General features: G+C 48.1%; 1 protein-coding gene across 4 annotated transcripts in view; it reads right to left on the bottom strand.

Moving 5' to 3' along the window:
• Positions 1-18,264, bottom strand: part of TNIK (TRAF2 and NCK interacting kinase) — a 165,395-nt gene extending 147,131 nt beyond the window's left edge. For 3 of the 4 annotated variants that reach the window (XM_076341364.1, XM_076341366.1, XM_076341365.1), the window contains exon 1: positions 18,082-18,264. In XM_076341364.1, the coding sequence (XP_076197479.1) occupies positions 18,082-18,138 (57 nt within the window). In that variant the 5' untranslated portion in view covers positions 18,139-18,264. The remainder of the gene's footprint in view (positions 1-18,081) is intronic. The other variant, XM_076341369.1, reaches the window with a different exon arrangement.
• Between the last annotated feature and the right edge of the window lie 9,412 nt (positions 18,265-27,676).

Raw genomic sequence — 27,676 nt, 5'->3', positions numbered from 1 at the left:
GAGAAATATCACCTCCCTGCTAGATTCAGTCAAATTTCTCACACCAGTCCAATTTTCACAGATTATCTTGAAATGGAGTTACCTGCTGGTTTTTCAGCTTTTTTCAAAGAGTTTACCCACTGCCTGTCACTTTTCATCAGCTCCTTACAGTTGGTTCTGCAAGGGCTGGTTAGCAGGAGAGGATCAGGTAACTCTCCAGTAGCAATAGTTTCAAAAAAGGACAATATGGGGAGCAAATCACATCAAATTATTGAGCATTCAACTGTTGCAGAACTCCGCAAGATGCAGCCAACGGACTGTAAAAAACAACTAACTCAACAAGCTCCCAAAACCGCACATTATAAACATGTATTTTCATAGAATTGTCTTGACAAAGCAGCAAAATTATTTAAAAGAATATCAAATACATGTTAATTTGTATGTTTCATATCTGGAAAAACCTTTCTCACCCAAGAGTTAACAAGTTGCAGGGAAGGGGAAGAGAAGGCTTCTCACCTTTTTCCTGTATTTCACAGGCTGCCTCGAGTAATGCCAGACTTGGCAGGGAGTCTGAGGGTTTGGTCTTGACAGACACTCACTTAAACTGGGGAGGAAACAAGGTCCCACAGCAAAAAGCAAGCTCCTGCCTGATGCATGCCAAAAAAACGGCCTGAAAGTCAGAGACACAGTCGCTGAAATGATTTGCGATAATTTTTTGCCAGGTCGTAAAGTATTTCCCATAGCGAGACTTCTGCATTTCTTGGTGGCTTCTTACATTGTGAAATGCTCTTGTAAATTCAGGAAGATGCTTTTTATTTCAAATCCCAATGCCCCAAGTTACTAAACTTGGGGTGGGGGCAAGGATTATTTAGTTTAGTTCATTTGAGATATGCATTACAATAGTACTTCAGCCAAGACAAAGCAGAGGGACCCTTCTCACACAGGTATCCTAGGAAGATGCACTTGCTTTGCAAGACACCATGACACCCCGTAAATCCAACCACTACCTTTTGCTTTACGGGATTAGTTGAGCTCCCTGTCAAATTACAGCCTCGTGACATCCCCCTGCCTTGGGAGCTCTCTGCTAGCTCTGGTCCCTGGAGCCAGCCGTGACATTATCTGGCCTCTGCCTAGCAAAACGCTCTTGCTAGAGCTCCAGTTTTATCAGCTCTCACAAACAGGCTGGAAAACACTAACACAACATGCACACAGCAGCAAAGCAAGCCCTGTAAGACCACAGGTACCAGCCTGCTGAAGACCAGTACAAAATGGGAAAACAAAGCAGGCGGAGAAGTCCATAATACTCAGATTTTCAACAGAGAAATCCCATCCAGCAGCAGACCAAGCCCTCCTGCAGGCACAAGGTGCCCCAGGAGCCCAGCATCCACCAGCTGCCTATCTCACCCCTGCCCATGGTCCTTTCCCATGCTCAGGCATGGAGGAAGCTCTTCAGGTCCACCTTCTCCAACCCAAAAAGAGACAACTGCACATCCCCAAGCAGGATTTGGCCCACAGTCATAAGTGATTAGATTAATCATGAACGTGTAGGGATGTGAAAAGGGGATGGGAAACATTCGTAACTGCTTGTAAATTACTTGCCATTATTGTTATTTGATTTGCTAAACCCTCCAGGGCTAGATTTTATTTTAGAAAACTATGAACATATCAGATTAATGAACTTAAAATAAATGGGCTCGATTTATTTATTTCTGCTGTATCTACTCCTCTTTAAGCTTGGCAAATCACTGCATTCTTTCCACCCTGTGAAAGAAAGAGAACAGGAGGTTTGATTTATTATTATTTTAAAAGAACCTCTACAAAGCTTTGCGAGTTTAAATCACGGCAAAGGTATGCTGTGAAGGAGGACAACTGCAAGGCTGGAGCTGGTTTCCATATGCCGCAGACACTGCCTCTGTGCTGGGAGCCCACCAGGAGAGTCTCCACACACAGTCCAAGCAAATCAGATCTATTCACCAATATTTTAAGACATCCAGAGAGCGGAAAGATACCTTACCACACAGCAAAGCCCGATGAGCAAACACAACAGGGACCATCCCAGTGCAAGACAACTAGTCCCAGCCATACTTCTTGCAGAAAAGTCCTGCCAGTGAGGGAGAAGTTTAATCTTCTCTAGACAGATTTCATTGTTCCTGAATCCTCTAGAAGTTGGGTCAGCATCCTTCTCCCTCCTAATCCCCTGCCCTCAGCTTTAGCAATGCAGTGATGCCTCTGCCAGCAAACTAAAAAGAAAAGCCCTCACATATATTATGCCGAAGAAAATTAATCTTGTGTTCCACAGAATATTAAGTGGATTACATCTACTGCCTCCAAGGAGAAAAATGTTGATTTCCATGTATCTTGTGCTATTATTCACTTCTATTAGCTTTTCTACCAGCATAACATTAGTCATGATAATTTCCCATTATTCAGTGCAGAGCTCAACTGGCTCAACAGACCAAGCAACGAGAGCAAGAGTGGGACCTCTCAGTGGCCACAAGAAAGATCAAACCACTGTGGCATTGTTGCTGCACAGGACAACGTTCAAGGTGAAGAACAAAGCCAGCTTTTTTTTTTTTTTTCTTTATGATTTCATGGCGGGATCACCCTTGAACATCAATTGTCTCCTTGTAAAGGTAATAGCATAGCACAGATCCTTTAAAAGAGAATTGCTAACATCAGTTGAAGCCTGCGATTAAACTAGATACAGCAAATATGGTGAGATGGACATTTCTGACCCCTGGGGAATCATGGGGGTCGGTGCGGGGGAACACCAATAAAAACTCGAGGTACCAGATCTCACACCCAGAAGGGAGCCCCGGCCCCCAGCCGAAGGACAACACCACCTCCCGAGGGTGATCCCTGCCATGCATGGGAGCACCAGCTCCCCACCTGTGGGCACTGCAGCCACCACCAGCACCCTTCCTAAACACCCTCACCAGCGCGGGAAGCCCAGCCCGCTGTTCCCCACATTCCGGGTAACCATTCAAACCATTGCAAAGTGCCAGCCACCAGCTGACTTACTAGAGTTTTACACTTTCTTTGCAGAGGTGTTAATGACTCTAAAAAAGCACAAGACTCAGATAAGCAGCTTTAATACCATTTAAATGCTTACCATTAGGAGAAACTGAGAGAGCTTGCAAGGGCCAGACTCTCAGAGGGCGGCATATCCATTGAAGCTGCTGCTCATGTGAGAGGAGTGTAAATTACTCAGCACGGAGTAAGCAAGATCAAAGCCACTCCGAAAGGATGCAACCCACTGCCAGTGATGCAAACTCAGCCCAAGCTTTTCTGAATATTTCACAAGCAGGCTGATGAGTTTAAAAGGCCAAAAGGAATGTTTTGATGATGCTGCACAAAGGAAGGAAAGCAAAAGAAATATCAGATGTGCTTCTTTCTAGACATGATACACGACCAAGAACTCAGCCCCAGCTTGATGCATGGAGAGACTCATACTTTCCATTTACATCTCGCTGGTCCGCGCAGGGAAGAGGAACAACTTCTCAGCTGTAACTCCCAGGCTCCATCCCCTTTTTTATAGTTCCTAGAATAATTTGAATTCTACACAATAAACGTCAGAGCTGATAAGAAAAGCCTTATCGGATGAAGTGACTTACAGCTTCCCACATGGGCAAGACAAAGAGCTAATGGCTACAGAAGCAGATAAGGGTGCTCATAACCAGAAATCAAATCCATGCAAGAGTTTCAGCAACACCACACTGTCTCAGAAAGTAAAACAAATAGCACAACAAACTCTGCCCGGTCACACTAAATCCTCAGAGAGCTGTCTGCGGCACCCAGCATCACCTCACCCCACCTAGCAGACCTGACTGGCCCATCACCGTCTCTCCTGGTCAGAGGGGAGGGCAGCTGCAGCAGTTTTATTGTGAGCCACTGTGGTGCGTGCTCAGCTGAGCTCCGATCCACCTTGCAGCCTCAGGCTGCAGCGAGGAAGACAAATTACTAGAGACCAAGATGCCCTTGTAATCCTTTCCTCCTCTGAAGACCTGACATATTGGAAAGGAATATTTCATTATGCTGGGAAACCAGTTCAGCCATCAGTGTTTCCCCAGACTGCAAGTGCTCTGAAGCCAGGACGGAGTTTTTGGTCAGGGTGACACGGAGTACCGTGCTGCTACAATTCACACTAAGAAAATTCAGAGTTCTGCAACTGGATCCATCAAGAACCCCAACATTCAGACATAAACTTAACCCTGTTAACTTTAGCATCTATCCCGGGGCCCAAACAATCTCCAGCACCGTGTCTTGCCATTGCCAGAGATCCAGATTGTTCAGTAATATTGAAAGTCATGGCAGGCTGCCAGCAGCACGGTCGCACCTTGGGTTCCCCACATCCCTTACTCTAAAGCAGAGATGCAGGATGCGATCCTCACCACTGAGTTCATCAAAGAACTCTAACCTGTTGGGTATTATCTCTCCATCTGATTTTCCTCCTGAAAATTGACACCTGCAAGTTATTTCCCTTCCCTCATGTCCCAAATCTCACTCTGTATTGGCAAAAATACAAGAAAAGCATTTATTCAAAGGAATTTGCTCATCAAGTCTTGCAGACACCAAAACCACATTATCTAATCTTAGGAGAGCGTAGCTTAATGGCTACAGCACAGGATGAGAGGCCAGAGGGTTTGACTTCTACTCCCAACTCTGCCAGGGCTGCATCGCCTGTAAGTGAATCTAGAGAAGATGCTTGACCCCTCCTCACCTTGATTTCCCCTGCTATGAGACTATCCTAGCATTCCTTTCCTCACAGGGGATCTTATCTACAAACTCCTCATTAGCATCTGAAAAGAGTTACGCATCTCCGGGTGTATATGTAAAGCGAAGTATTAAAGAGTGGAGAAGCAGCACTGGCCACGGAGCCTGGAGACACATCCTCTTCAGTGTATTCTGGCAAACTGAACTGCACTGCACTCCACATCTGTGCTTAGAGAGAAATTTTCATTCTTGCCCTCTAAAGGGAAGAAAAGAAAAGGAAAAAAAAAAAATCAAACAATTTCTTTCTTCTTGAGAAAACTCAGAGAAGAGATTATAATTCTGGGTCTCTAAGTCAAGGAAATCATGCGAGATTCTTCCAGTAAAGTATCCAGAGACCCCACGACCTCTAGCTAGTCACCTGCAGAATTGCCCCATAGACAACACCGCCACAAAACAAAACAACCGTCCCTTTCCCACCCTTGCTCTGGATGCCACTAAGTGGCAGAACTGAACTGAACTGATCAGAGGAAAAGCTAAAAGTCTACTCTCACTGTCCTACAAAAAGCTGGATGTGGAGATGGGGTAAATCCAGACCCAGCACAGATGCTCCCACAGACAAAGACCAGAGCCCAGCTCATAGAGCCTTGTTTACAGCACAGCTCCTGCTCTGCTTTGCCCTGGCACTGCAGCCTTTGGGGGGGGCGCTCCAAGCACTTCTAGTGGGGTACAGAAAGGGCTTCTTCTAGTGTTAATAGAAACTTCTAGTTGGAAAACAACTCAGTATCAACAAGCAAGGTAATATTTCAGCTCTTTTGGGGATGAAGTAAAGTCACTCCGTCCTGACCTGTTCCCATCTTTCCCAGTTGCCTCAGCTAACCTTGTAGGTCGATCACATCAACCACACCAGTGCCAGCAACAGCCAGTGCACCAGCTGGGACTGCTCCAGTATGGCAAGACCTTTGCTCCTAGATGGGTCTACAAACCTCCTGCTTCCCCCCCGAGTGGCAAAAGACAGTGCAGTGAAGGACAGAAGATATGTCCACTCTGGTCTAGCTACAAACAGAAAGGTCTCAGAGGATCAGCTGGCCCAAGAACTTGAAGAAAAAAGAAAAAAAAAGGCTCAGCTCTTTTTAAAAGAGAAGAGGAAAATGTCCTATTGTTCCATAATTAATGGAAAGCAGAAGAGGTTTTATGGACTCATTGAGAAACAGAGGGTGAGCATTAGAAAGCACATTTCAGTATTTCATGATCACAAGGTGAGCTGCTTGCATAATACTGACAAAGAACATAAATGCTGATATCACAAGGCAGTTATGAAACTTGGGTTTTAAATGCTGAATAACAATAACACAGTAATTAAGTCTCATAAGTGATTATTTTTTTTTCCTTAACTGCAAAGTAGATGCTGCAACCTTCAATTGAGGCATGACTCTCTCTGGTGAGGTGCACACATGATGAATGTCCCCTGCTCCCACCACCTCGCAGCACCAGGGATCCATCCCACCCCACAGCCTCGCCGCCAGTCACATCGCTTCTTCAGACCTGCCCCAGGAGAGACTTCAAGATCACACCAAGGGAGAGGCTGTGAACCTGCAAGGAGCATGAGAATGAGGGAATAAACCTGAATTACTGCACTTTGTGAGTTAACTGCTAAACCCTGAACAAGCTTCTCAGCCTTCCTCCCCGATGGTTTTTGACATGAGCACGTGCTCTCATGAATTGCTCCAGTGTGACCAGGACACACAGTCTCCCCTACAAGATACATAATATAGAGCAGCAAAATGTCATGAAAATCAAGGGCAAACGAACACAGAAGACAGTCCCTCCCCCTACCACCACTTCTATTTTTAGGCAGCCAGATTAGCTTGGAGCAGTTTTACTCATTCCTGATAATGAGCAGGGCTCTTGCATCTTCTCTCGAGGACGTTTCCTCTGTGCAGGCACTTTGCTTTATGCCAGCAGCACAGAAGAGGTCACGTCAACCGGTGAAAGCAAAACCACAACTTATTGCAAAAAGGTCTTGAGAAAGAGACTCCAGCTTTGAACTTATGTCCCACCTCCCTTGTCAACAACACTGCTTCGTTTTTTGGGGGGTATGGTCTGTCCACCTACAAGGCATCCCTCCCTTTGAACCACATGATAAAGCCTTTGCCTATTCAGAAGTGTAATGCTTTCACTCCACCTGCTTCTCAGAAGATGTGAGCTGGTACACCTTGGAAGCACAGGTCTCCATGTAAAGGACATCTGGCCTTCCCAGGCCTGAACACATGTAAGACGTGATGGAGAGGCAGCTCAGCCATCTTTCAGCCTGTAGTGCTCTACCCCAACACAGCAACCCCAACTCCACTCATGGCAAAGAAACTATGGTCCTCTCGGGGCACCCCCAGGTCTAAGGGCCAGTGTGGAGATCACCCCAGGAGGAGCTGGCACCCAGGATCCAGCTGCTCAGTGAAAACCAACAGCACTGGTTTGCTCTACCAAAGAGCAAAACCCCTCCCTATTGTGGGTCCCCTCTGGTGCTGAAGCTGACAAGGATGGCAAGAGAGGCATGATGAGAGCTCACGAGAGCTGCCACAGCAGCAGGACCACTACACTAATGGTGGGAACTTGCTAAAGAAGTTAAAAACCCTTTCCCAGGAGGAAGGTGCTCCTCTGCCGTACCTTCCTCTTACCCCTCTGCTATGTGAAATGGCACAGAAGAGCATGCCTGGGGCACCGACCCCCAGGCTGAGCCCAGGAGTTAGTCCACCTATCGTTTCTTGGTGAGCTCCCGCCCATGGTCACAAGCACCTTCACACTAGGCTCTCGCTTTCTTCTGTGGATTGCAAAACCTCATTTATTGAGGAAAAACACTAGTTCAATACGAGGAAGCATTTAAGACAGCTAGTAGATGATTAACAAGTGAATGCTCAAGTCAGTTGCTACAGGAGCAACACAGGTTCCTTATAGCCATAAAAAACTTCTCATCCTGCACCCATTTGGCAGACATTGGAGGCGAGGAGTTCACGGAGAGATTGTGCCTGGCAAAGCCCTCGCTACAGGGGATGACATGGCCACAGACTGTTAGTTCTTCACCTCCCTCTACCCTAGCCCCCGGGCTCCTAACTGCAGGTCTCCAGCCCAGGGCTCCCCATCAGTGGCACCCCAGGGACCTTCCCATGGAGGATCTTGTTCCTACCTTCCTGCCCTCCCATCAGCCAGGCTGCCCCCAAGACCTCCCTCCCCGTGCTAAGCCCTTGCCGGGCAGCCTTTGCAAAGATGGCCATGGCTTTCCATGCTCACTGCACAACTTAGCACCTACCCCCCTCCCTCCCACCATCAGGCACTTGCCCTCCGGCCAGCTGAACCGTCTGGCAGGAAGGAGAGCTATCAGGGTCCCCACCCTGGGGCAACATCACGTCAACACAGAAGGCTGGGGAGGAGAGGTACAAAGTGTGTTGTGTGGCTCTTTTAAACTGAGGCCAAAGAAGAAGTAGCATTTCTGCTCAGGGCCTTTGCCTTTTCATGCTAGAGTCCCCCAGAGCCAAGTAAAGGTGCTTCGGCACTCTTAAGTATCAGCTATTTTTAGGCAACAATATCCTGAACACCCTTCCTCATCCTGGCTTTTATATCGCACAATGAAGAAGTTACCGGGATTTGGCACTTTCTCCTTAACAGGCCATCATTAACAAGTGACTCATATTATATTGCAGCATGAGTCATCTTGGCAGAGGTCACCATCATAAGCAACAACTAGTCTTCAATTACTTCCTTCAAGTTGAATTAAAGGTATATTGTTATGCTAATTTTACATCTGCTCCATCCTATCTTTCCATCCACTGTCTCTGGAGCAACCTGGGATTTCACCTCATGGCCCAAACTGCCTCTGGAAGAGCTTTTCCACCACGGTGTAGTTACAGGTTGTCACAAAACGTGGGCACTCCCATGGGAAGTCTGTTGGATGGGTTTTCACCTATGGCATCTAATATTTAAAGCAGCTCTCCATCCCTCCTCCCACTGCTGCTCCATGAGGACAACAAGCTGCTGTCCCTGCCACCTTCCTGCTCTATTCATATTTTATCATGACAATTTTCCAAGGATCCGGGGCTTGCCCAGTGCTCAAACACAACCACCTTCAGGCTGCTACACCACATCATTGCCTCCAAGAGCAGGGGCAAAGCCCAACAAACAAAATCACTTCAAACTATGCCCAGCGACACATGAATATTGAAGAAACTATTACAAGCCATGAGTGGGGCAGGTAGAAAAGGAGGCATTTTCAGCCTTTTTCCATTTCCTAGCCAAGCAGCCCCACACTTCAACAGGACTCCAGCCTCTCCCCTCCATTCGTGCTCCCCTCACTCACCCCCCACACAATGTACCCATCACAGCTCCCCAGCCAGTGAACCAGGAGAAGACAGCATCCCTGCCAAGGTAGAGCACAGTCACTGCAGGGCACTTGGCACAGGGAATGCAGTTTTGCCCATTAGAAAACACGGCCATTACCAGCCCAGTCAACAGTGGAGCACTCTGTGTTTATATTTACAGCAGTCAAACACAGTCACACTGGCTGCGAGGTTCACTTTGGAGAGCATTTGTAAACCACTCTCACTACTGGAATCCCACTTAGCTATTACAGCCTTTTCAGCCATACTAACACACCGATCCCCACAGAATAGCAATAGGAAGAGCAGAGTCATCACACTATTTACTGCAGCTAATCAATACGTAAAGGCTGAAGATTTATTGCAGTGAAGACAGCCTGTCTGCATAGCCAGAAAATGCATTTAAAGCCCTTTTAATTTTGTTGCCTTGGCCTCTGGTTTTGCTCCAGGAACACAGTTTCCTTGCACACCCATCTTTCTTTCCTCCAAAAATGGTGGCATCTGCAGACACACGAGAGAAGCCCCCCATGAACACCTACCATGAGTATTCAGTGGGAGGATACAACACAAAAACCACAAGTTTAAGGGCAGTGCCCCTTCTTTTCCAGCCAGGTTTCACGTGCAACAACAGGTCTATGGCTAATTCAGCATCTCCCATGTAAGTGCGTAGCTTGGAAAATTTTGGCCTGTGTTTTGAAGAAGGTCTATATGCCAGGTTCAGGGACACAGGCTGTGTCATTCATAGGCACACTAGTCCACCATGCCGTCCTACCCCACTGAAGAGGGAACAGTTAGATCCATGCTTATTTTTTTACATATAATATATATTTTATAGATATAAAAAATATATATATAAAAACTTTAAGTGCCTCCACAAAGCACACAGCATTCCTGACTTGCTGTGTTTTAGGGGTAACCACCTGCAAAGCTGAGATACCACCTGGGTATCATGACTAGTGAGCCACAACTGGAGAGATCCTACAAACTGCACCATCAAAGCTCATTCTCTGGTTTCATCTTGGTGCATGCTTTGGGGAGCAGAAGCACGGTAGGCAATAATCAGCAGCCTTAGTGCTCCTGGAGCACCAACATTAGGACCACCAGCTACTGGGAAAATGCAGTTGTTTTGGTCACTGTATCAGCTATATGGCCCACAGTGTTAATACAGCTAAGAAAGATGGCAGTGAGGTACAGAGGAGGTCTGTACCTTCACTTTTGCCAGTTTATCTCAAAATCATACCAAGCTTTTATGCTTATGTACAAAAGAGAAAGGAAGAGGCAAATATATTCCGATTTACAGGGAGATTTCTATTGTTGCCTGGACATCAAACAGCACCCAATTAGTCCTGCAAGGATCTGACCCACAAATTATGAAAATAAATGCCTCCAAAGCTTTGATCTCTTGTATTTCTGTAGCATGCTACAGTGGTTATTAGACACATTTTATTAGATTCAAGCTGTGCGATCTCTTCCTCAGCAAAGACTCTACCGCCTCCAATGCATCCTAAAGTCTCCATCCAGCAGATTAAGGGCATGGTCTCAAGCAGTCACTTCTGTCATGCACTAAACACATGACTCAGCTGGCAGTAGGCTTTTTCCTGCTGAGTTTCAAAATTAGGAGCAAAGAGAATTTTTAAAAGGGGGAGGGAAGTGTCAGCCACCTAAATTAAATTTTTGATTCATTGTTAGTCTATAAAGGAATACACAACCTATGCAATATCCTTGGCTTCTCAGAAGTGTTGCTTTCAGGAAAGCTAAACAATTTATTTCGTTTTGCACTCTGAAATACCATTGCTGGAGGAAGCAAGCAAAAACTGTAACAAAAGGTTTCATGTACTCTGAAGCTGGAAACCACACGTGCACTCACGTGAACAGAAACACATCTGCCCACCCCCGCTGCAGCAACAGCACTTAAAACCAAGAGGATGTTAAACTCAGATTGCTAAGGCTTTACTCAGAAGAGCAACTCACTGTTCACAGCCCGCTGCACAAACTAGGCAGCTACTGCACTTGCCAGAGGCCATGGTTGTTTTCAGCCTGAGCATGTATGTAGGAAGGATGGGACCATGCGAACCGCCCAGGTCTCACCTACTGGCAAGAGGGTGGTGTTTGCACAAAGCCATTAGTATCTACTAGGGTTTCTGTAGCAGAGGAGAGCTGGTTATCTGCAGCAGAGCAAAGTGCATACCTTCTGCTGCGCTCGGGGTAACTCGGCAGCTGAGCACGGGGCAGTACACACTGTTTGCTCACCTAGTGTGGAAGGAGGAAATGCCAGCTCTCAGCTACGCAAGACTCATCTGGATACTCCAGTGCTGCCCACCTGATTACAATCATCCATCATTTACTACCAACAACCAACCTTGAACTTCTGGCAAGCACTGCAGAAATTGAACATAGAAAAGCAACATTCTCGATCAAAGGGGAGGAAGGTTTTCTGATTTGCCATTACAAAATAAAATCAGGCGTGCAGAGAGATATAACTGAGTTCCGACTAAACTTCTTATCGGTGTTTTCCAACCTTGGTGGCTTTTCCTCTCCTTTCACTAACGAGCCATTGCAGGAGCACCCCAGGGCTGGGGCGCTACATGCTGAGCATCCTCATCCCTCTGCGGGAAGGGGATGCTCGGCCCCTCACAGGGCTCATCTTGAAACCACCATGGAGGGGGAACACGGAGAGAGGGGGAGTCTCTGCTTCCCAAGGACTGTGTTGGTTAGACAATCCTCCTTTAGAAATCATAAGCGATTTACATTGAGAACATCAAACCTCGCTTACATAAATTGTTTTCCTGAGCCCAGAGCACACAGCCCGTCGGTTTCAATGTGCAGCCACGGTTCAAAGTGATGAAAGGGGACAGGAGGAGGGGGTCGGGGGGGAAGAAAAATCAAAGCTACTGGCTTTATAAGTGTGAAATACAACCCCTCATTTAATGGAGCTATCAATGACTTAGGCTAGTGGTTTTCAACCTGCAGCCTGCTTTAATGGCTCCGTGAAAGGTAGAGAAGATGCCTGAGCATCAGCAAACAGAAACCTCATGTGATGGAGGCTCTACACTTGCCGTGGGTGAGCAGGGCACCTGCAGAGCAGCCGGGGCCGAAACCACTGGCGGTGGGGAGCAAGAGTCAGCCAAAGCCTTGGGAGAAGGAACAGTGCCAACTCCCAGCACAGCTCTACCGTGGGTCTGCGCTTCTCTCCGCAATGCTCCTGGTCTCTTCTGCAGCTGGCAGCAAGAGGGGAAACTGCATGTATCCTCCCCGGGTACCCCTGGGTGAGAAGCTGCCTTCAGGAGGTAGGTCCTGAACCCTCAACACCATCCTCCCCACCCCAAGACACAACAGCTTTTACTGATGCTGTTCGTCCACACCATGCACCCTTTTGCCTGTTGATAGCTTTTTACTGGGGGAAGCATGGGAAATCTAACAGGATTCTCTCCATTTATATTTAAGGCATGAAGAAATGAGACAGGGATCAATACTCCGTCCTGCAGGTCGGAAGCAGAGAACTCACGCTGATGTCTATAATTACCCTTGCAAAATGACTGGGGGTGAATTAGATGGAGTCGGGCAAGGGTTTGCAGAGAGCAGCTTGGAGCCCAAGCCCAGGAGGTGACAGCAGCTTTGGTATGACCTGGCCCCACGTGAATGATGACTTCCAAGGACACCTCTTCCTTAGCCAGGTGATTCACTCCTGGAGATTTACATACAGATCAAATGGAAACCGTTTCCCCCCTCACCCCATACAAACTGTACCACTACATCTACTAGAGACTGGCAGATAAAAACTAGCTTCACGTAGCAAGGATAAAAGCCTCCTCTAACTACTCCTTCTTGCATGGATTAAAAATAAGACACTTTATTTTAAATATGCACACCAACCAAATACTCTTTCTTGCTTCAAACTCGATTCAACAAAATGCTTGTGCTCAAACTTAAACCTGCTCAAGCACATGTTTTGCTGTAAGTTCACTCCAAATTATTAATTTTTACGGCTGACCAGCACAGGAACACTAGTGAGAACATAGAGACTCTCCATGCCTTTGAAAACACCATATACTTTTGTGTTGTGGAAGATCTCCAAAGATGAGGAAGAGTAACCACAGCACCAGTGCTGAAGGACACATGGAGAACTGCAGAAGAGCAGCATCTGGGCTGCACAACTCCAAAAGGTGGGGGGGGAGGGGGGGGGGGGGAATCAACCATGCAAAAGGATTAGACAGAAGACAGCCTTGTTTCTGTTGTAACTTTTAATGAGCACACACACACAAGAATATGCATGCATGTGTAGAAGATAAATGTTTGCACCACTATCACCAGTCCTGGCTCAAGGAATGGAAGCGAGATGCAGAAAAAAGGCTTAGAGTTTGATATTGTCATCCCTTTGGGATGATTCAGAGACCAATATTGTGCTGCCAAGGTTTTACGGCTTAAAAAAAAAAAAAAGGCTCAAAAATATATGAAGTACATGGACACAGTCATGGTCCATAGCTTACACATGCACTGAATCACAATGGAAGAGGACAGATGAAGTCCCTGATGGAAGACCCCCAAGAGCGTCCATCCTCAGGAACTGTGGCTATATATACATTTGTTGAAGAGATGTCCCAAATTTTGCATGGTAGCATATTATGTAAAACACAGCACAAATAAATAAGCTTTTCATGTCTTTTTTTAATCTCCAGAAGTCATCTCTAGTCGAATTTGTTCCTCTTTCTATTTAGGAAGAAGGTGACCTTTGCAAAAGCTGCCCAAATTCTGTCGAGCTACACAGTTTTTTAAAAGGTGCTGGAAGAAGAAACCTAACATAATGCTGCCAGGATAATGCTCCTGAGTGGTGGCTTGCAGTGCTGATCCCCCATTAGAACTTCTCCTAAATCTTTAATGATGCTGAAATATGCCATAAATTTATGAAGTTCTGGAAACAGGACAATGCCAGTATGTTTGTTTGGGTTTTGTGCATTTTTTAACTTCTTTTTTTAACTTAACTTTTATCTTCATTGACAATGATCAACTAATGCAAACAAATGGCCACTGAAACTTCACTTCTATACAAAGCAAAGCTAAAGGAAGAGTAGTGGAATTTTTGGGTTTCATCCAATTCTTCCCAGCAACAGCTAATACCCACCGGCTCCTTAATTCTGTGCTGTCTCCTCTCCAAGCCTGAGCATTAAAGGCCAGGCGTTTCCAAAACAACTAACGATTTTAGGATCCAGTTTCCAGAGAGTGCACGGTCAGCACTTTACTAAAGTAAGTAACAAAAGTTCAGGTTTTTTTTAATGAGTTCAAAACAAAAGCAACGTCCAGGTACATGAAGAAAACAATTACTCCTTCCCCAAAAAGGCTCTTTTTAAATTCCCAGCTTTGCAGCAAACCCTTAGCCAAGCCATACAACCCAGGTGAACCTTGCAAGCCCCCAGCCTTCAGCTGGGACCCAAGCCCAGAGCAAGCCCCTCACCAAGCAGACAAGGAACAGCTGAGAGCAGGGGGGGTTGCTTGCCCCAAGTCGGTTCTACCCTGGGGGTTATCAGCTCCCTGAGAAAGGTTTTCCTCCCAGAGAGCTTTTATCACCTCCCACGCACCTTGCAAAGTGTCCCAAATGCATCCAGCTGTGGCAGCTACTGCAGAAGAGCCCACTGCCATCACCAGTACATCAGCTGGAGGCCCGTCCCCGCAGATGGATGCAGCAGAGGAAAAGTGTTACTAATAGAGTGCTTACTATTGACCTGAATATTTTAGAAGGATCAAGGCCACTGCCTTCAGCAAGAGATAACAGGCTCTTGCATTTGCTGAGACAAAAAAAAAAAAAAGGGTGGAAAAAACCCCAAAACCCAGCCCCATCTTTCTGCTTGCTCTCCTATTGGGATCAGCTGTGCATTTACCACCAGAGAGCATGGCCCACTGCATCCCTCCTCACACTCATTCACATTTTATTGCAAAAATCTGCTTCTCAAACACGCCTGTCAACAGCCTGTGCAAATCCCCATGTTAATCATTATTCTGCTAATAGCACTGCCAGGTCATTTGGCTATTAAACATGCCGAGTGGACTAGCAAAAATATCTCCTTGCCCGTACAAAAGAACATTATAATGTAGTTTATCTTATCCCCTTGTCAGTATAATATGCAGCACTACCTGTTCAATGGCCTCATAATTTTAAATTACAGTTTTCTGCAACATTAACAATACTCATTACCAGCACCACCACCAGAAGATCTCTATTTTAAGAATCCTTCTGATGTTGAAGGCTTCACCCTGCACCAACACAGGGACAGTTGGGTACCATGGCAATGAGCACGGTGCACAATAATGGATAGAAATATGTCGCAAAGAAGGCAGGAGAGAGCCCGAAGTGTGCTTACTTGATGCACCAGGCCGTGCATTTTAATCAGAATTCAGTGCTTTGTTCCTGGCCCAGCCGCCAGCACATCAAGCAGACGCACTGCTGCGGTGGAGCTCAACTGTGTGGCCAAGATAAACTCTAGCACAGCAAAAACAGAAGCGCCTGCTACCTCCTATGTTACCTTTAATCCCAGCTCTACAAATCCTACCCCGTAAGCTAGCGGGCAGAGCCAAAGCTGAAATGAACTTGGGTACTATGGCAATGAGCACGGTGCACACACAACGGTGTGCAGGGTTCTGCTTGTGGCAAGCCGTGCTCAGCCTTCAACAGCACGCTCTTGTCCTGCGAATCCACCTTCCTCCCTTGTGACTGAAGTAGGGAAGCCAAAGCAAAGGACAGGGCGAACCGGCAGTCAAAGGTCCACCTTTATAAATGCATTTGCTTGTTGTTCATAAAACCCAGCCTCCTGGAACATTTCGGTGACTCAAACTTGGAGATAAGCGGCCCAAGCATTTCCTTTCCCCACTGCTGGGAACAAATCATCCCCTCTGAGAGATTTTGAGTCACTACCTGCTCCCAGCATTTCACACAGCCATCCCTCACCCCTTCAAACACATAGGCACAAGAGTAACGTCTCCTCCATCCAGACTCATCTACAAACCCGCAGCAACGTGACACTTCTTTTATAATAAATGAAATTTTGCAAGGCTTGGGGAATTACTCCTCCCTGCCATGTTTTGTGCTCAGGCAGCAAATTTACTATTGATTTCTGATTCAGACTCCGTGGAATGATTCATGCTTCTTGCCCTATCTGCTGAATTTATGACCTTTAACAATTATTCTAAGTGCTAAAAGAGCTTAGTTCAGAAGAAGATCTATTCCTTGGCAAACTAAGCTCCTATTCTTGTCTCACTTACAAACCAACACATCTCTCGTCATTTACAGGAAAGCGCCATAGCAGGTGTCCCCCCTTGAGAGGGGGCAGAGGTCCAAGTGGCAGGAGCACCATGCTGCCCGCAGGCAGGCAGTGGGAAGCGAGCAGCCCCGCTGCAGTCCCCGGGGTCCTGCCGGAGCAGCCACCACTGGGCAGGGGGACACGGTTTTGCACTCCCACCCCACCATCGGTTGGGGTTTCAGGTCCCCTTGTCTCCAGTTACCCTGAAACGCCAGCACCGCTCTGCTCGCAGACCAGGCGCTGCCAGGGGAGGGAGGGAATATATATTTCCTCCTAAAGCGAAAACAAAACCCTGACTGTATCTGGTGCGCATTGCTATTAAAAAGCCACAAACACAGAATAAAAACTAAGCATGTGTGGATACGGTTTTAAAAAGAAATGGTGCCCTAGTTCAAATAAACTTCCTAGCGCAGATGTTAAAAAAAAAAAAATCTGATTTTCAGAGGGTGGGGAGAAGGAGAGGGCCCCCTCCCCCGCCAAATGATACTGCTTTCCTGGATAATTCCACCAGCTTCAGCAACCTCTCTCCCAAGGCACCTTCCACCTAAGAGGGGAAACAAGAGCTCCAGGTCTGTTTTTAAGCTGGATGGTCCCCCCGCTCCAACGTCATCTACACTGTGTATTGCTGAGCAATCATTTACACTATTAATCAACCAGAAACTCACCAGGAAGAAAGTAGGGCAAGTGAATAGACTTTTTTTTTTTTGTCACTGAAGCAAATAATATTTCTAAAAATACACTTGTGCAAGTCTTCAGCGGATTCTGCTTAATTTTATTTATTTATCTATGCCAGCAGGTTGAGAGAAGCAGCCTTGCTGTTGCCCCCTGAATAAACACTCCTTCTCTAAATGACTCCCCATGCTCTATACCAACTAGCTGTTCTTACGACCAAAAGGATGAAGAAGAAAGGGGTAAAAGGAAAAAAGTTATAGGAAAAATAGACCGGGGGGGGACATCAGGCCACAGCCCATGCAGAGGCTGACACGTCTGATGAGCCCGACATTTCAAGGGTACATGACAAGCTTCATTTTCAAGGGGAGGTGAGGAGGAGACAGAGCGAAGGTGCACAGCGGGAGACGGATGGAAAGGCTGCGGGGTCCGTGCCGGTGTGGAAAAGCTGGGTCTGGGGAGCCCCGCTCCCGCATCCCGGAGATGTCCGGCTCCACGATCCCTGTCCGTGTGTCCGTGTGTGCATGCGTGCTGCACGGTGTATGAGCGGAGCGCAGGCACTACCCAGCCCTGCCGCCAAACGGGGGGCTCCGGGGTGCCCCCACCCCAAGCGCCGGCCGCAGGGGGCCGTCCCCGCGCCCCCCCCGGCGCCCCCCGCCCACAACCGATGCCCGGCGGCCCCCGCCGGAGGGGCCGGGCAGCCGCAGCCGCACACCCACCCGGCCGTACGCACCCGCGTACACACGCTCCTATGTGCATGTGTGCGTACACACACCTGCGTACACGCGTCCATACATGGGTGTGCGTACAGAGCTATGCACGTACACACGGCTATATGCATGCACATGCACACGTTTATATATCGGTATTTACATACGTGCAGGCGCACATACACATACATCCGCGCGCACACACGCATGCACACACACACACAGAGCCCGCACCCCACCGCGCACACCCGCGCCCCTCCAGCCCCAGCCCCCCCACACTGGGGGATGGATGGATGGATGGGGGGGAAGGGCGCTCCCGCATCCCCCTCCGGGCCCCGACCCGGCGGCGCGCCTCACCCGCAGCGCCGAGAGGTCGATCTCGTCCAGGCTCCGCGCCGGGGAGTCGCTCGCCATGTTTCCGCCGCCACCGAGCGGGCAGTGGCGGCCGCCGCGGCGCTGGCGCTATTTAACGCCTCTCCTCATGCGGAGCGCCGGGAAGGAGAAGCCGCCGCCGCCCCTGCCCCTCCGCCTGCAGCGCGGCTAGGGGCGGCCGCGGGCTGCCGGCAGGCAGGGCACGCCGCGGGCTGCGCCGGGATGGCGGCGGCGGCGGCGCATCGCATCGCCGCCTCCCCGGCCGAGCGCGCCGCCGGAGCTGTCTGTCACGGCGCGGGGAGGGGGCGGCCGCGGCGCGGGGCGGGGGCGGGGGCCGGGCCCCGCCGCCAGGGGGCGGGGGCGGGCAGGGCGCGGGCAGCCCGGCGGGCAGAGCCCCGCGGCCGCGCCGAGCGCCTCGGCCGCCCCGCAGCCCCCCCTGAGGGCGGGCGTGGGGGCTCGGTCCCCTGCCCCCGCCCTGCCGCCTCCCGGGGTGGGCTCCGCCGCCGCGTCCGCGACGGTCCCCAGCCAGCCGGGGGGGGACGGGGAGCGACGGGGCTCGGGGCTGGGGAAGAGCCTCGGCAGCGCGTGCCGCTTGCTCGTGGCACCGGGACCCTCCGGAAGGACGCGCTGATTCGGCCCGAGGTGTCGTGCGCCGAGGACAACACCTGCGTGTCCCGCGGGCTCCCAGCCCTGGTGCGCCTCATCGCAAAGCCCCACAAACGGGTTTATTTAGCACAAAGACCCCCGTGACAGATAGTGGGCAGAAAAATCCAGGCTCCCTGGATCCCTACCCCAGTACCAGAGCAGTTGTGCCTGCCAAGTCTGGTGGCAAAAGTTGCCGAATTTCAGGTGCTGAACCCAAATTCTTCCAGGCTGGAGTGTCAGGAAGCGCTAGGGCCTGGTCTCGCTTGGTGCCAAAGGAGCGGCCAGCCATCTGCTTTATGCACCTCAGGATGCTCAGGTCAAGAAATGGCCCTTGTCCAGCTGGATCCAGATGTCAGATCTGGTTTTGTGACCTCTTCCCTCTGCACTCGGGAGCCATCCTAGCCCTATCGACTCCTATGTCATTCCTGAGTAAGAGTAAGAGATTTATGCTGTCTTTGGAATTGGCCAAAACCCCTCCAAAGCCAGCAATAGCTAGGTAGATTCAGCTTTTACTGTTTTACTTACTTCCCTTTTTCGGATGTGGTTTCTGCCAAACCAGGTGCCATATATAAATATATATGTATAAAAAAATCTGTTGCCTTTGAGAGAACCGTATGGAAGCTGTACTTACAACATCAACTTGTGTCAGGAGCTTACAATATGCAGATCTGGGAAGCGGAAACCCTACACATGAGTCAATTGGCAGGCGGATGGGATTTTCTTACGCTTTCTGGTTGGAGATGTGCTTCCAAAAAAAAAAAAAAAAATTGTATTACAAACAATCGTGCGGTCGTGGGGAGGCTGCGTGCTGCAGCTGGTGCCGGAGGTGCAGCCTCTCCGGGCTGGGCTAGGAGGGACAGGCGGACGAAAGGCCAGAAGGAGCTGTGGAAATCTCCCCAGGAGCAACAGGATCTGCTGAGGCGGTTGCAGAAGTCGGGGCCGCCAGTGCCTCCGCCCTCTGCTCGCTGGATAGCCCGCAGCGGAGGGACTGCATCAATGGCTTATTAGCGTTATTGGTCCTGATAGCAGCAGGTCTGATAGGGGCTGGGGACGGGAGCGGCAGCGCCGGCGTTTTGGCTTGCAGGGCTGCGAGGGCGCAGCAGAATGTGATTTTTTTTTTTTAATGAACTGCTGAAGTGGCAGGTAGCGGAAGTCGCCTTCCGTGGGTGAGGTGCACAGGGCTGCACAGCGCCCGCAGCGATGGCAGCCTGCCTGGATTTATCCTCTTTTTCCAAGTCACAAATCATCACTTCTCGATATCTTGCATAGTCATTGGTCCTCAAAATTTGATCAAAATGCTAAACTCAATAAAATAAACACCAGGGACCGCCTCATTGCCTCTGAGCACCCTCCTGAATCTTTAGTGGTGCTGGGGTGTTTTTTTAAACCAGATGTTTTCTGTGTCTGTTCAAACCTAGGTATTGCAATGTTTTGCTCATAGTTGTGAAGCTGGAAGCAAAACTGCCTGGAAACTAGTAACAAACCAATGCGAGACTTCCTCCTGCTTTCGTTGTTCTCAGGGAGAGAAGGGAAGAACAAACAGAATGAGATAGGACACTGGCTTGCTCTAATGTGCTTGCCATCCAAGAATACATGGGATTATTTGTGAAACACATAAGGATTTTAAAAAATAAATAATACATGCCCAGTCCTGCAAATAGACGGATTGCCCTGCTCCTCAGCATGAATGCAAAGTCCCAAGCTAAACTGTGATTTAATTATGATCTATCCCCTGTCTATCAAGAAGGCAAAAATGTAGAGGACCCTTCTCTTATCACTGACATAAGAAATGCATAAAGTGATAGCGGGAGGTGAAAGGAAAATCCCAGTGAGGGCTGTCGTTTCCAGGCTGCATGGGGGAAAGGCGCGGTCTCAGCATGGAGGCGTGTGCATGGTGACCACTCGAGATGCTGGGGTTGCTGTGCAGGCTGCACCGGTGCCCGACCAGGCTGCAGGAGGACATCCACAGCTAGAGCTGGGCAGTCATTTTCTACAGGAGGCTTTTTCTGTAGAAAATGAAGTTTCCAAGATGTTACTTTTTTTTTTTTTTACAAGGAGGTGTATATTTGTGTCTCCCTGTATACTGTTTTTCTGCCAGGAGCATCTAAACAAAATCTTGCAGTTGGAGTCACTATGACCCGAAACAGAGTACTAGTTGAATCGGCCCAAAATATTTTGCTGTGAGTCAGTTCAGCGTGAAATTGTGTTTCCACCTGGTGGTACCCCCCTGGGAATGGTGGCTGGACCTTGTTGTGTCTCACCATGGTCCCTCTCGCCACAGGGTGCCCTGTGCTCCAGCCAGCCTGGCTGCGTCGCAGCACTGGCATGGCTATACGTGAGCCGCAGCATGGGCAGGGCACTGCTGAGCCAAACGAAGGCATAAAGCTGCCACATCCCATCCTTCATGAAGCAAGAGCCATGGAAGAAGAGCACAACCCCTCCTAGCTCAGCTCCCCGCCTCTCTCATCAGCTCCATACCTGGCATTTCTACTGCTGCAGAAGCTGGGACCGTTTTGTGGCAAGTCATTGTTTTTTGCCATTTCATCCCCATTTGGAAAGGGAATAAACATGAAAATGTCATTTTTTCCTACAGAGTGGCAGTCCCAGCCTTGGTCAGCCCCGGTGAGCAACGAGCACCTTAATGAACTGAAGCTCGGCTGTTGGTAGTGGGGGCCTAATGTCAGGGTCAGTATTTTTGATTTATTCATTGAAGGGCATCGGCTCACGTATAAACCATCCAGGTCATTTGACCTCTGCATAAAACTAAATTTAATTATCTAACAGTGCCACCACTGTTAATTATATCATGAGGGGTTATACATAGAATGAGTAAATCTAAATGATACATAAGGCCTTGTCTGATTAGCAAGAGCTTCAGGTGCTCTGGGCTTTGAATCATTCTCCAAAAGATTAGCGAGAAAAGGAACAAAGCAAACAAGAAAGCACGTTTGGGCCCTATTTTGGGCCCTGTCGCATGATTTATTCTGCCAGCACATGTGGGTCACTTGTTCCCAATAATTCTGTGACTGCTTGGCCCCATGGTTGGCGTCAGTGTAATTTTTCTGGTTCCCTACATCCAGGCTGGTTTACCCCAGTGTTTGCCCATGTAATGCAGCAGTTAAAGGACTCTGCCCAAATTGCATGGAGGATGCTGAAAAATTAATACTCTATTAAATGCATAATAATTGGGTTTTAAGCTAACATGATAACACGCAGCTGTGTTAAAAGACACTCAGAAATGAATGGCTACATGTGTCCTAACCTGCATCTATTGATCTTCTCAAATGCACTTTAACTGATTCATTATCACTTTCTGATTTCTCGTCCTTCTGCTGATACGGACTCCTCTCAAGGGAGAGAAGTGTTTTTCCATTGCATCCTTGGAGCTGAGCGGGACTATGTGTGTGAACCTTGCTGCCAGGATTTTTCCTATAGCTATATACAACCCCCCCCCCCCCCAAATAGTTAATCGCTCCCTCACTTAAGCATTGTTCAACTACAAACCCCTGTAATCACTGCAATGGGGGAGTAAATGGAAAATCAGCAAGGGCTCTTTGAAAAAAAACCCTACCTCCGCAGATTCATACCCAGGGAACAGCATGGTGCATTTAAATAGCAAAGTCCTGGGGCACTGCAGAGAAAGAGACGGTAGATGGTACACTTCCAGGAGCTTAACTCGCCCACAGCACCCCTCCAAGCTGCTGTTTTTCCCCAAAATATTTGGCACCAAGGGCCAGCACTGTGTTGCCTTTATGCTCCTTCCACTGCAGTTGCATTTGCCTTCTTTTGAGGGCTGTCACCATGGGCCAAAGTCACCAAGGGGACAACAGCCTAGAAGCACTCCCCAGCAAGGCCAGCAAGGTGCTAAAAGAAGCAGGACTGCTTGCTGTGCCCTTCCCTGGTTTATGTAGATCAGATTGGCTATCTGCCTTGCATGAGTTAAAGGAGGCTTTTCCAGGGTAGCAAGCACCCGCACCCTTTGAAGCGCTACTGTATTATTTATGAGAATACTAAAATTTAATTGTAAAGTTGCAATTTTTAGGTAAAGCAGAATTGTGCATAATAATGCGTGTGCCTCCCCAGCAGATGCAAGCAGGCATTGATGTGTTTGTTGGTCTCCCATCAGCCTGGCTATAGCATCGGAGGCCTAATGTGTTGTTGATTTGGGCAACACATTTCCATGTCGCTATTTGGGAACATGCCACACTAGCGATGTAGGACTTTGTTTTGTCAATTAATCTCTTTCCTTTGTGCCTCTTCTGCGAAGAAAAAAAAAAAACCATCAAAGGGCAGCCCTGCTCTTCAGGAGGGTGTCAAGTCTTTTATAGTAATTTAAAATGTGCCAATTGTGACTGTTTAGAAACCAATCAAAATCCCATTTTTGCACTGCTTACAGAAAACCTAATGCAGCCTTGCCCCCAGCAAACCATGTTCCCACAGTCCCACAGAGGAATACTAAATTCTCCTTTCTTTGCTGAGATCTCAAGGATAATATCAGTATGCGTAAGGTCCAGAATGTGGGAGCTGCTGGATCAGAGACGTTCTCCAGAACCCACCTGCCACAGCAGGAAAGTCCTCTGGGGACCTCTGCCCATAAATACCTGCTTTGCAACCCTGTCCATGGGCCGGAACATCTGCTCCTTTTTTCAAGTGCCTTTTATCAAAATTATTTAGCATCCCAATATGTTTTTTATGCTGATCAGTCTGGAGCTAAGCTACCCTAAGTCAAGCAGTATTTAGACTTTCTCTTTTCCTCTTCTTTCTTGGCTTGTCTTGCAGACCAAAGGCAGCCGCAGGCCTGGGAAACACCTGACCTGAAGCCACCCCCATCTGGCATTAAGCATAGATCAGTAGAACAAGAGAAACTGGCTCTGTCTTTTGTCAAATGCAAATTGCTGAGAGTTAATTAAGACACATTTCAGGAACAGTGAGGTTGTTTTTTTTAAAATGATAATCTGTCCTGAGGTGTGGGTAGGGTTCTACATCTCTCCTCGGGAAAGGGGTTACAAAACCGGAACTGCGCATTGCAGTTAGCAAAGGTACTGACAACAAAGGTCCGACAGGGCTTCAGCAGCGGCCAGACATACAGGGTGTTCAGAGACCTGTGAGATTGGAGGCAATCCAGGCCCAAAACCTCCTTGGCATATATATTTTTCCAGATTTTCATTTATTTTTAGGGATCAGTGTCTTCACCATGGCTTGTGAGATGTGTTGTTCTGCAAAGAAGGTAGAGCCACAAAGGCACGATGCTTCTGCCTTTTTGGAAGCATGTTGAATACTTATCATTTTGCCCTGCAAAAGGCAAAAAGTCTTTTATATGCAAAAAAAGAAGAAAGGTTAAACCAGAGAACAGACTTTCTAAGTCTGATATTTCAGGCTTCCCACTCATAGTCAATGACCAAAGCAGAAGCGAGTCAGAAAACAACTGGAGGTACTTAAAGCAACTTAAAGTACTCATCTGAGTAGTGCTTAAAGTGTTAGTGTCTGAGTAGGCAGATAGGGTTTGAGCCAACTGCAGTTGCCTTTCTGTGGAGGCTTCGCTCAGAGGTGTTTACTTCCTCATGCCTTCAAGGAGATGTGGCAGTCTATGAAAGCACTCCTCCTGGAATTAGATGAAAATGGTTTAAAAAAAAAAGGGGTTTCTAGATCCTGTCATAATAGGGAAAAGCTTAAAAAAGCTAACCCAAATGTTCACTGAAGGCAAGATATGCTGCACTCTGATGAAATGGATGGAGAATTTCAAAGGCATGGAACTTTCTGACTTGCTGAAAGACAAAATCATCATCAGAGCACCCAAAAATATCACTTCACCATCTCAGGAAGGAGCTGCTTGGGTCTGCACTTTATGTATGGAAGGTCTTCTGCAGCATGCTGCTGCATGGCAAGGATGTGGATGCAGGCTGACTTCAGGCCCAGGAGATACTGTAGAGTTTAGATACTCTGATTTACAGATCATATCAGAAAACGATGCAGAAACAGCAGACTTCCTTCAACATCAGTTTTTGTGACCCTCAGAAGCCATTTTTCAGCCTGCGATATGGAACAGCCTTCACTCCTACAAATCCCAGCTAAAGTCGTTAATGTCACCTACAGATGGAAAAGTCTCCGAAAAGGTGAAGAGCCAGACAAGAGCCCTAGCCAATATGGCCATGTCCTCACCACTGCCATTTAGCCTAATGACTAATGCTGTTAATGCAACTGCAAACATAGCACGAACGGATGGCTAACCCCTCGAGGGCCGTGAAGATTACACCATGCCACCAAGAAATACCTCCAGAAAGCCACAAAGACAGACAAGCAGGACTCTGAGTAATTATAGCAGGGAAAAAGTCCTTGAAATACAAGTGTCAGGTAGTACTAGGAGCCAAACCCATAAAGAAGGGAGAAGGGTTCACCTAGCTGTGCAGAATCTCACTGGTCAACAGAGACCTGGAAACAAAGTGACATCCAGGATGGGAAAAGCATGGTCAACACTTGGTTCAGCTCAGGGATATATAGAACGAAAGAAAACGGGTATATTTAAACAAGTTGATGATTTTAGTGTTAACACGTGATTTCTGAGAAACTGCCAAAACACCAGGCAGGAAACTAGGTGGTTTTGAAAATTTCTATGAAAGGCGTGCTGCATGTTCAGTGGAATGACTCCATCTTCAGTTAAGAGAACAGAAAAGAGTGGGCCGGTCCTTGGAGCCGGGGGAAACCCTGCCCACACCTGAGCCTGCAGTCTGGGCTCTCACAAGTAGGTTACAACAAGGAAGCCATCAGCTGAGAACTAAATAGGACAGTCAGAAAAACCTTGGCAAGAAAGGTAGATCAACCCCAAATGACAAAGACGTGACCGAGCCCAAATTCCCCTGTGCACCAGTGCTGGTGTGGGAAGGATGAACTGGAAAATTTCCTTTGAAATTCTGGCCCCTACAGGCTCAAAGCAGCCAGCGTATTAGAGAGACTTTTAAAAGCGATGTTATATGTTTAATTACTCTTGGGGTTTCAGAAGTTTGTGATTCTCAGCTTGTGGCTCCTGGCACCAGCAGTACTGTAGCCTGAACTGAGGTTACCGAGAACTTTGCCCCCTCAATGGTTACAAGATCAGGCCCTTGAAAGCATGCATTGATGAGTGGGAAGAGACACACCACAGATGATGGCCACTGGAGAGTGACTTCTTTGTCCATCACTACTGTCTGACACTGTCAAAGCGGTGCTCCAGCCATATCCAGTGCAAGGCTCTGGAGAGCTGAGACACCAACTCTACCAGGAGCTTCTCTCATTGCTCTGTTCACAGAAAACATTTTGAGAAGTCACATCAAGTTTAATATGCATCATTGAAATTTCTGTTTTATAGTTTAGTTTGGAGGTAGGACCACTTCTTTGATACTGGTGTATTAACACGATGTTTGTCCATACACTGCACCGTTACTGGTGCTTTTCTAAACCGGCCTCTGCTGAGGAGCCAGCTGAAAGGCTTGGGGCAGAGGCAAAGGCAAGAGATATTTTTGTGCCCTTGTCTACTGGATGAGATCAAATCTGTTCTGACAGTAAATGTCCTCCTCCCTGGTGCCCATCAAGGGGGCTGTAAAATTGAGCCAGTGTCTCAGTCCACTTCCAGGTACTACTTGACCAAAACTAATTGCACCGAGTTGTGTCCTGTTGTCCCCCTCCGCCATGGGCATGTGCACGGGCAGAGGGCGAGCGTAGCTGGGCTGTGAGATGGGCTCTGCAATGCCACTGGGGCGGGAAGTCTGTCCTGCTGCTGCGTGGGATGAGCTAGAACCCGCAGTGGGACTAGACCACACACATCACCTATTGGCCCCTTTCCATGTCCTCCTATCCTGGCTCTGTTCGGCGCATCTCAGTGAGAGAGGTCCCTGGCTACATGACATGGAAGAAAGATTGGTGAGGAGGGTGCAGCAATGACTTGAGGGAAACTGAGGATACTTCCCAAACTTTTCATTTCTTGCTATCTGTTCTAGGCCACTTGACTTCTAAAAACATATATGCTATGCACTCAACTGGAAATAAGTAGTGGAAAAGAAAGAGTCCTGAGTGCTGAAAACATGCCATTTCCCTTACCTGGGATAAATGACAGCCCAGTAATGGCATGAAATAAAGTCACAAGATGTTTCCGTAAAATAACTAATACATCATTAAAATGAACAGGGAACAATCTGCACATGTGCCTTGACTGATGAAGGCAGGACTGGACCTAGTCTGCCCTGAAGAAGTGCGGAGTGACAGCTAATGGCACAGATTCAGGCTGTCACAGCAACAGGAGGTAAACAAGGGGACACAGACATGGCTGAGGCAGTGAGACAAGCCGGACAGAGATGATAAGCCAAAGTGATGTGCAGTGGAGATATTTTGAAGATACTGAGCTGGATTCGCTGGTGAGCAGCGTTGTCCGGAGGTTGCTTGGCACGTGGTCAGTAGATGCAGTGAGCTCACTGGTGCTGCCCACTCTGGTCCCATCGCCAGCCCCTCCTGCCCTGCTGCCTCTGTCCCCTGCCCCTCGCCTCGCTCCCCATCCCACGTGCCCTCCTCCCCCTCTACCACCTCCAGATCTCAAATGGGGGTGAATAAATAGATCTTCATCTGGAGCTTTCCACCTGGAGAGATGTCAGTAGGAGCCGAGTGTCGGTCGGAAAGAAATACTCACAGGATTAAATACTAAAGCTCATCTCCTACAAGCAGTGCTTGCACTGATTTCAGCCAGTCATCAGTAGTGGGGCCTAACCAAAGACACTCATTGCTAAAACTCATTAGTGAAATCCTCAAGCCTTAAGACAACAGCAAGCTGCAGACATCTCCAGAGGGATAAATCCCCTCTGTACCACAGCAGCTCACCAAAATGCACGGAGGGGAGGTGCCGACAGCTCTGCAAGAGACCTCTCTGCAAAATTTCTCTGGATTATTTAGTTAGTGGATTATTATAGGGAAT

This window comes from Aptenodytes patagonicus, chromosome 6 (genome assembly GCF_965638725.1).
Source record: "Aptenodytes patagonicus chromosome 6, bAptPat1.pri.cur, whole genome shotgun sequence".
Classification (NCBI taxonomy): Eukaryota; Metazoa; Chordata; class Aves; order Sphenisciformes; family Spheniscidae; genus Aptenodytes; species Aptenodytes patagonicus.
This window is presented reverse-complemented; position numbering and strand designations above follow the sequence as displayed.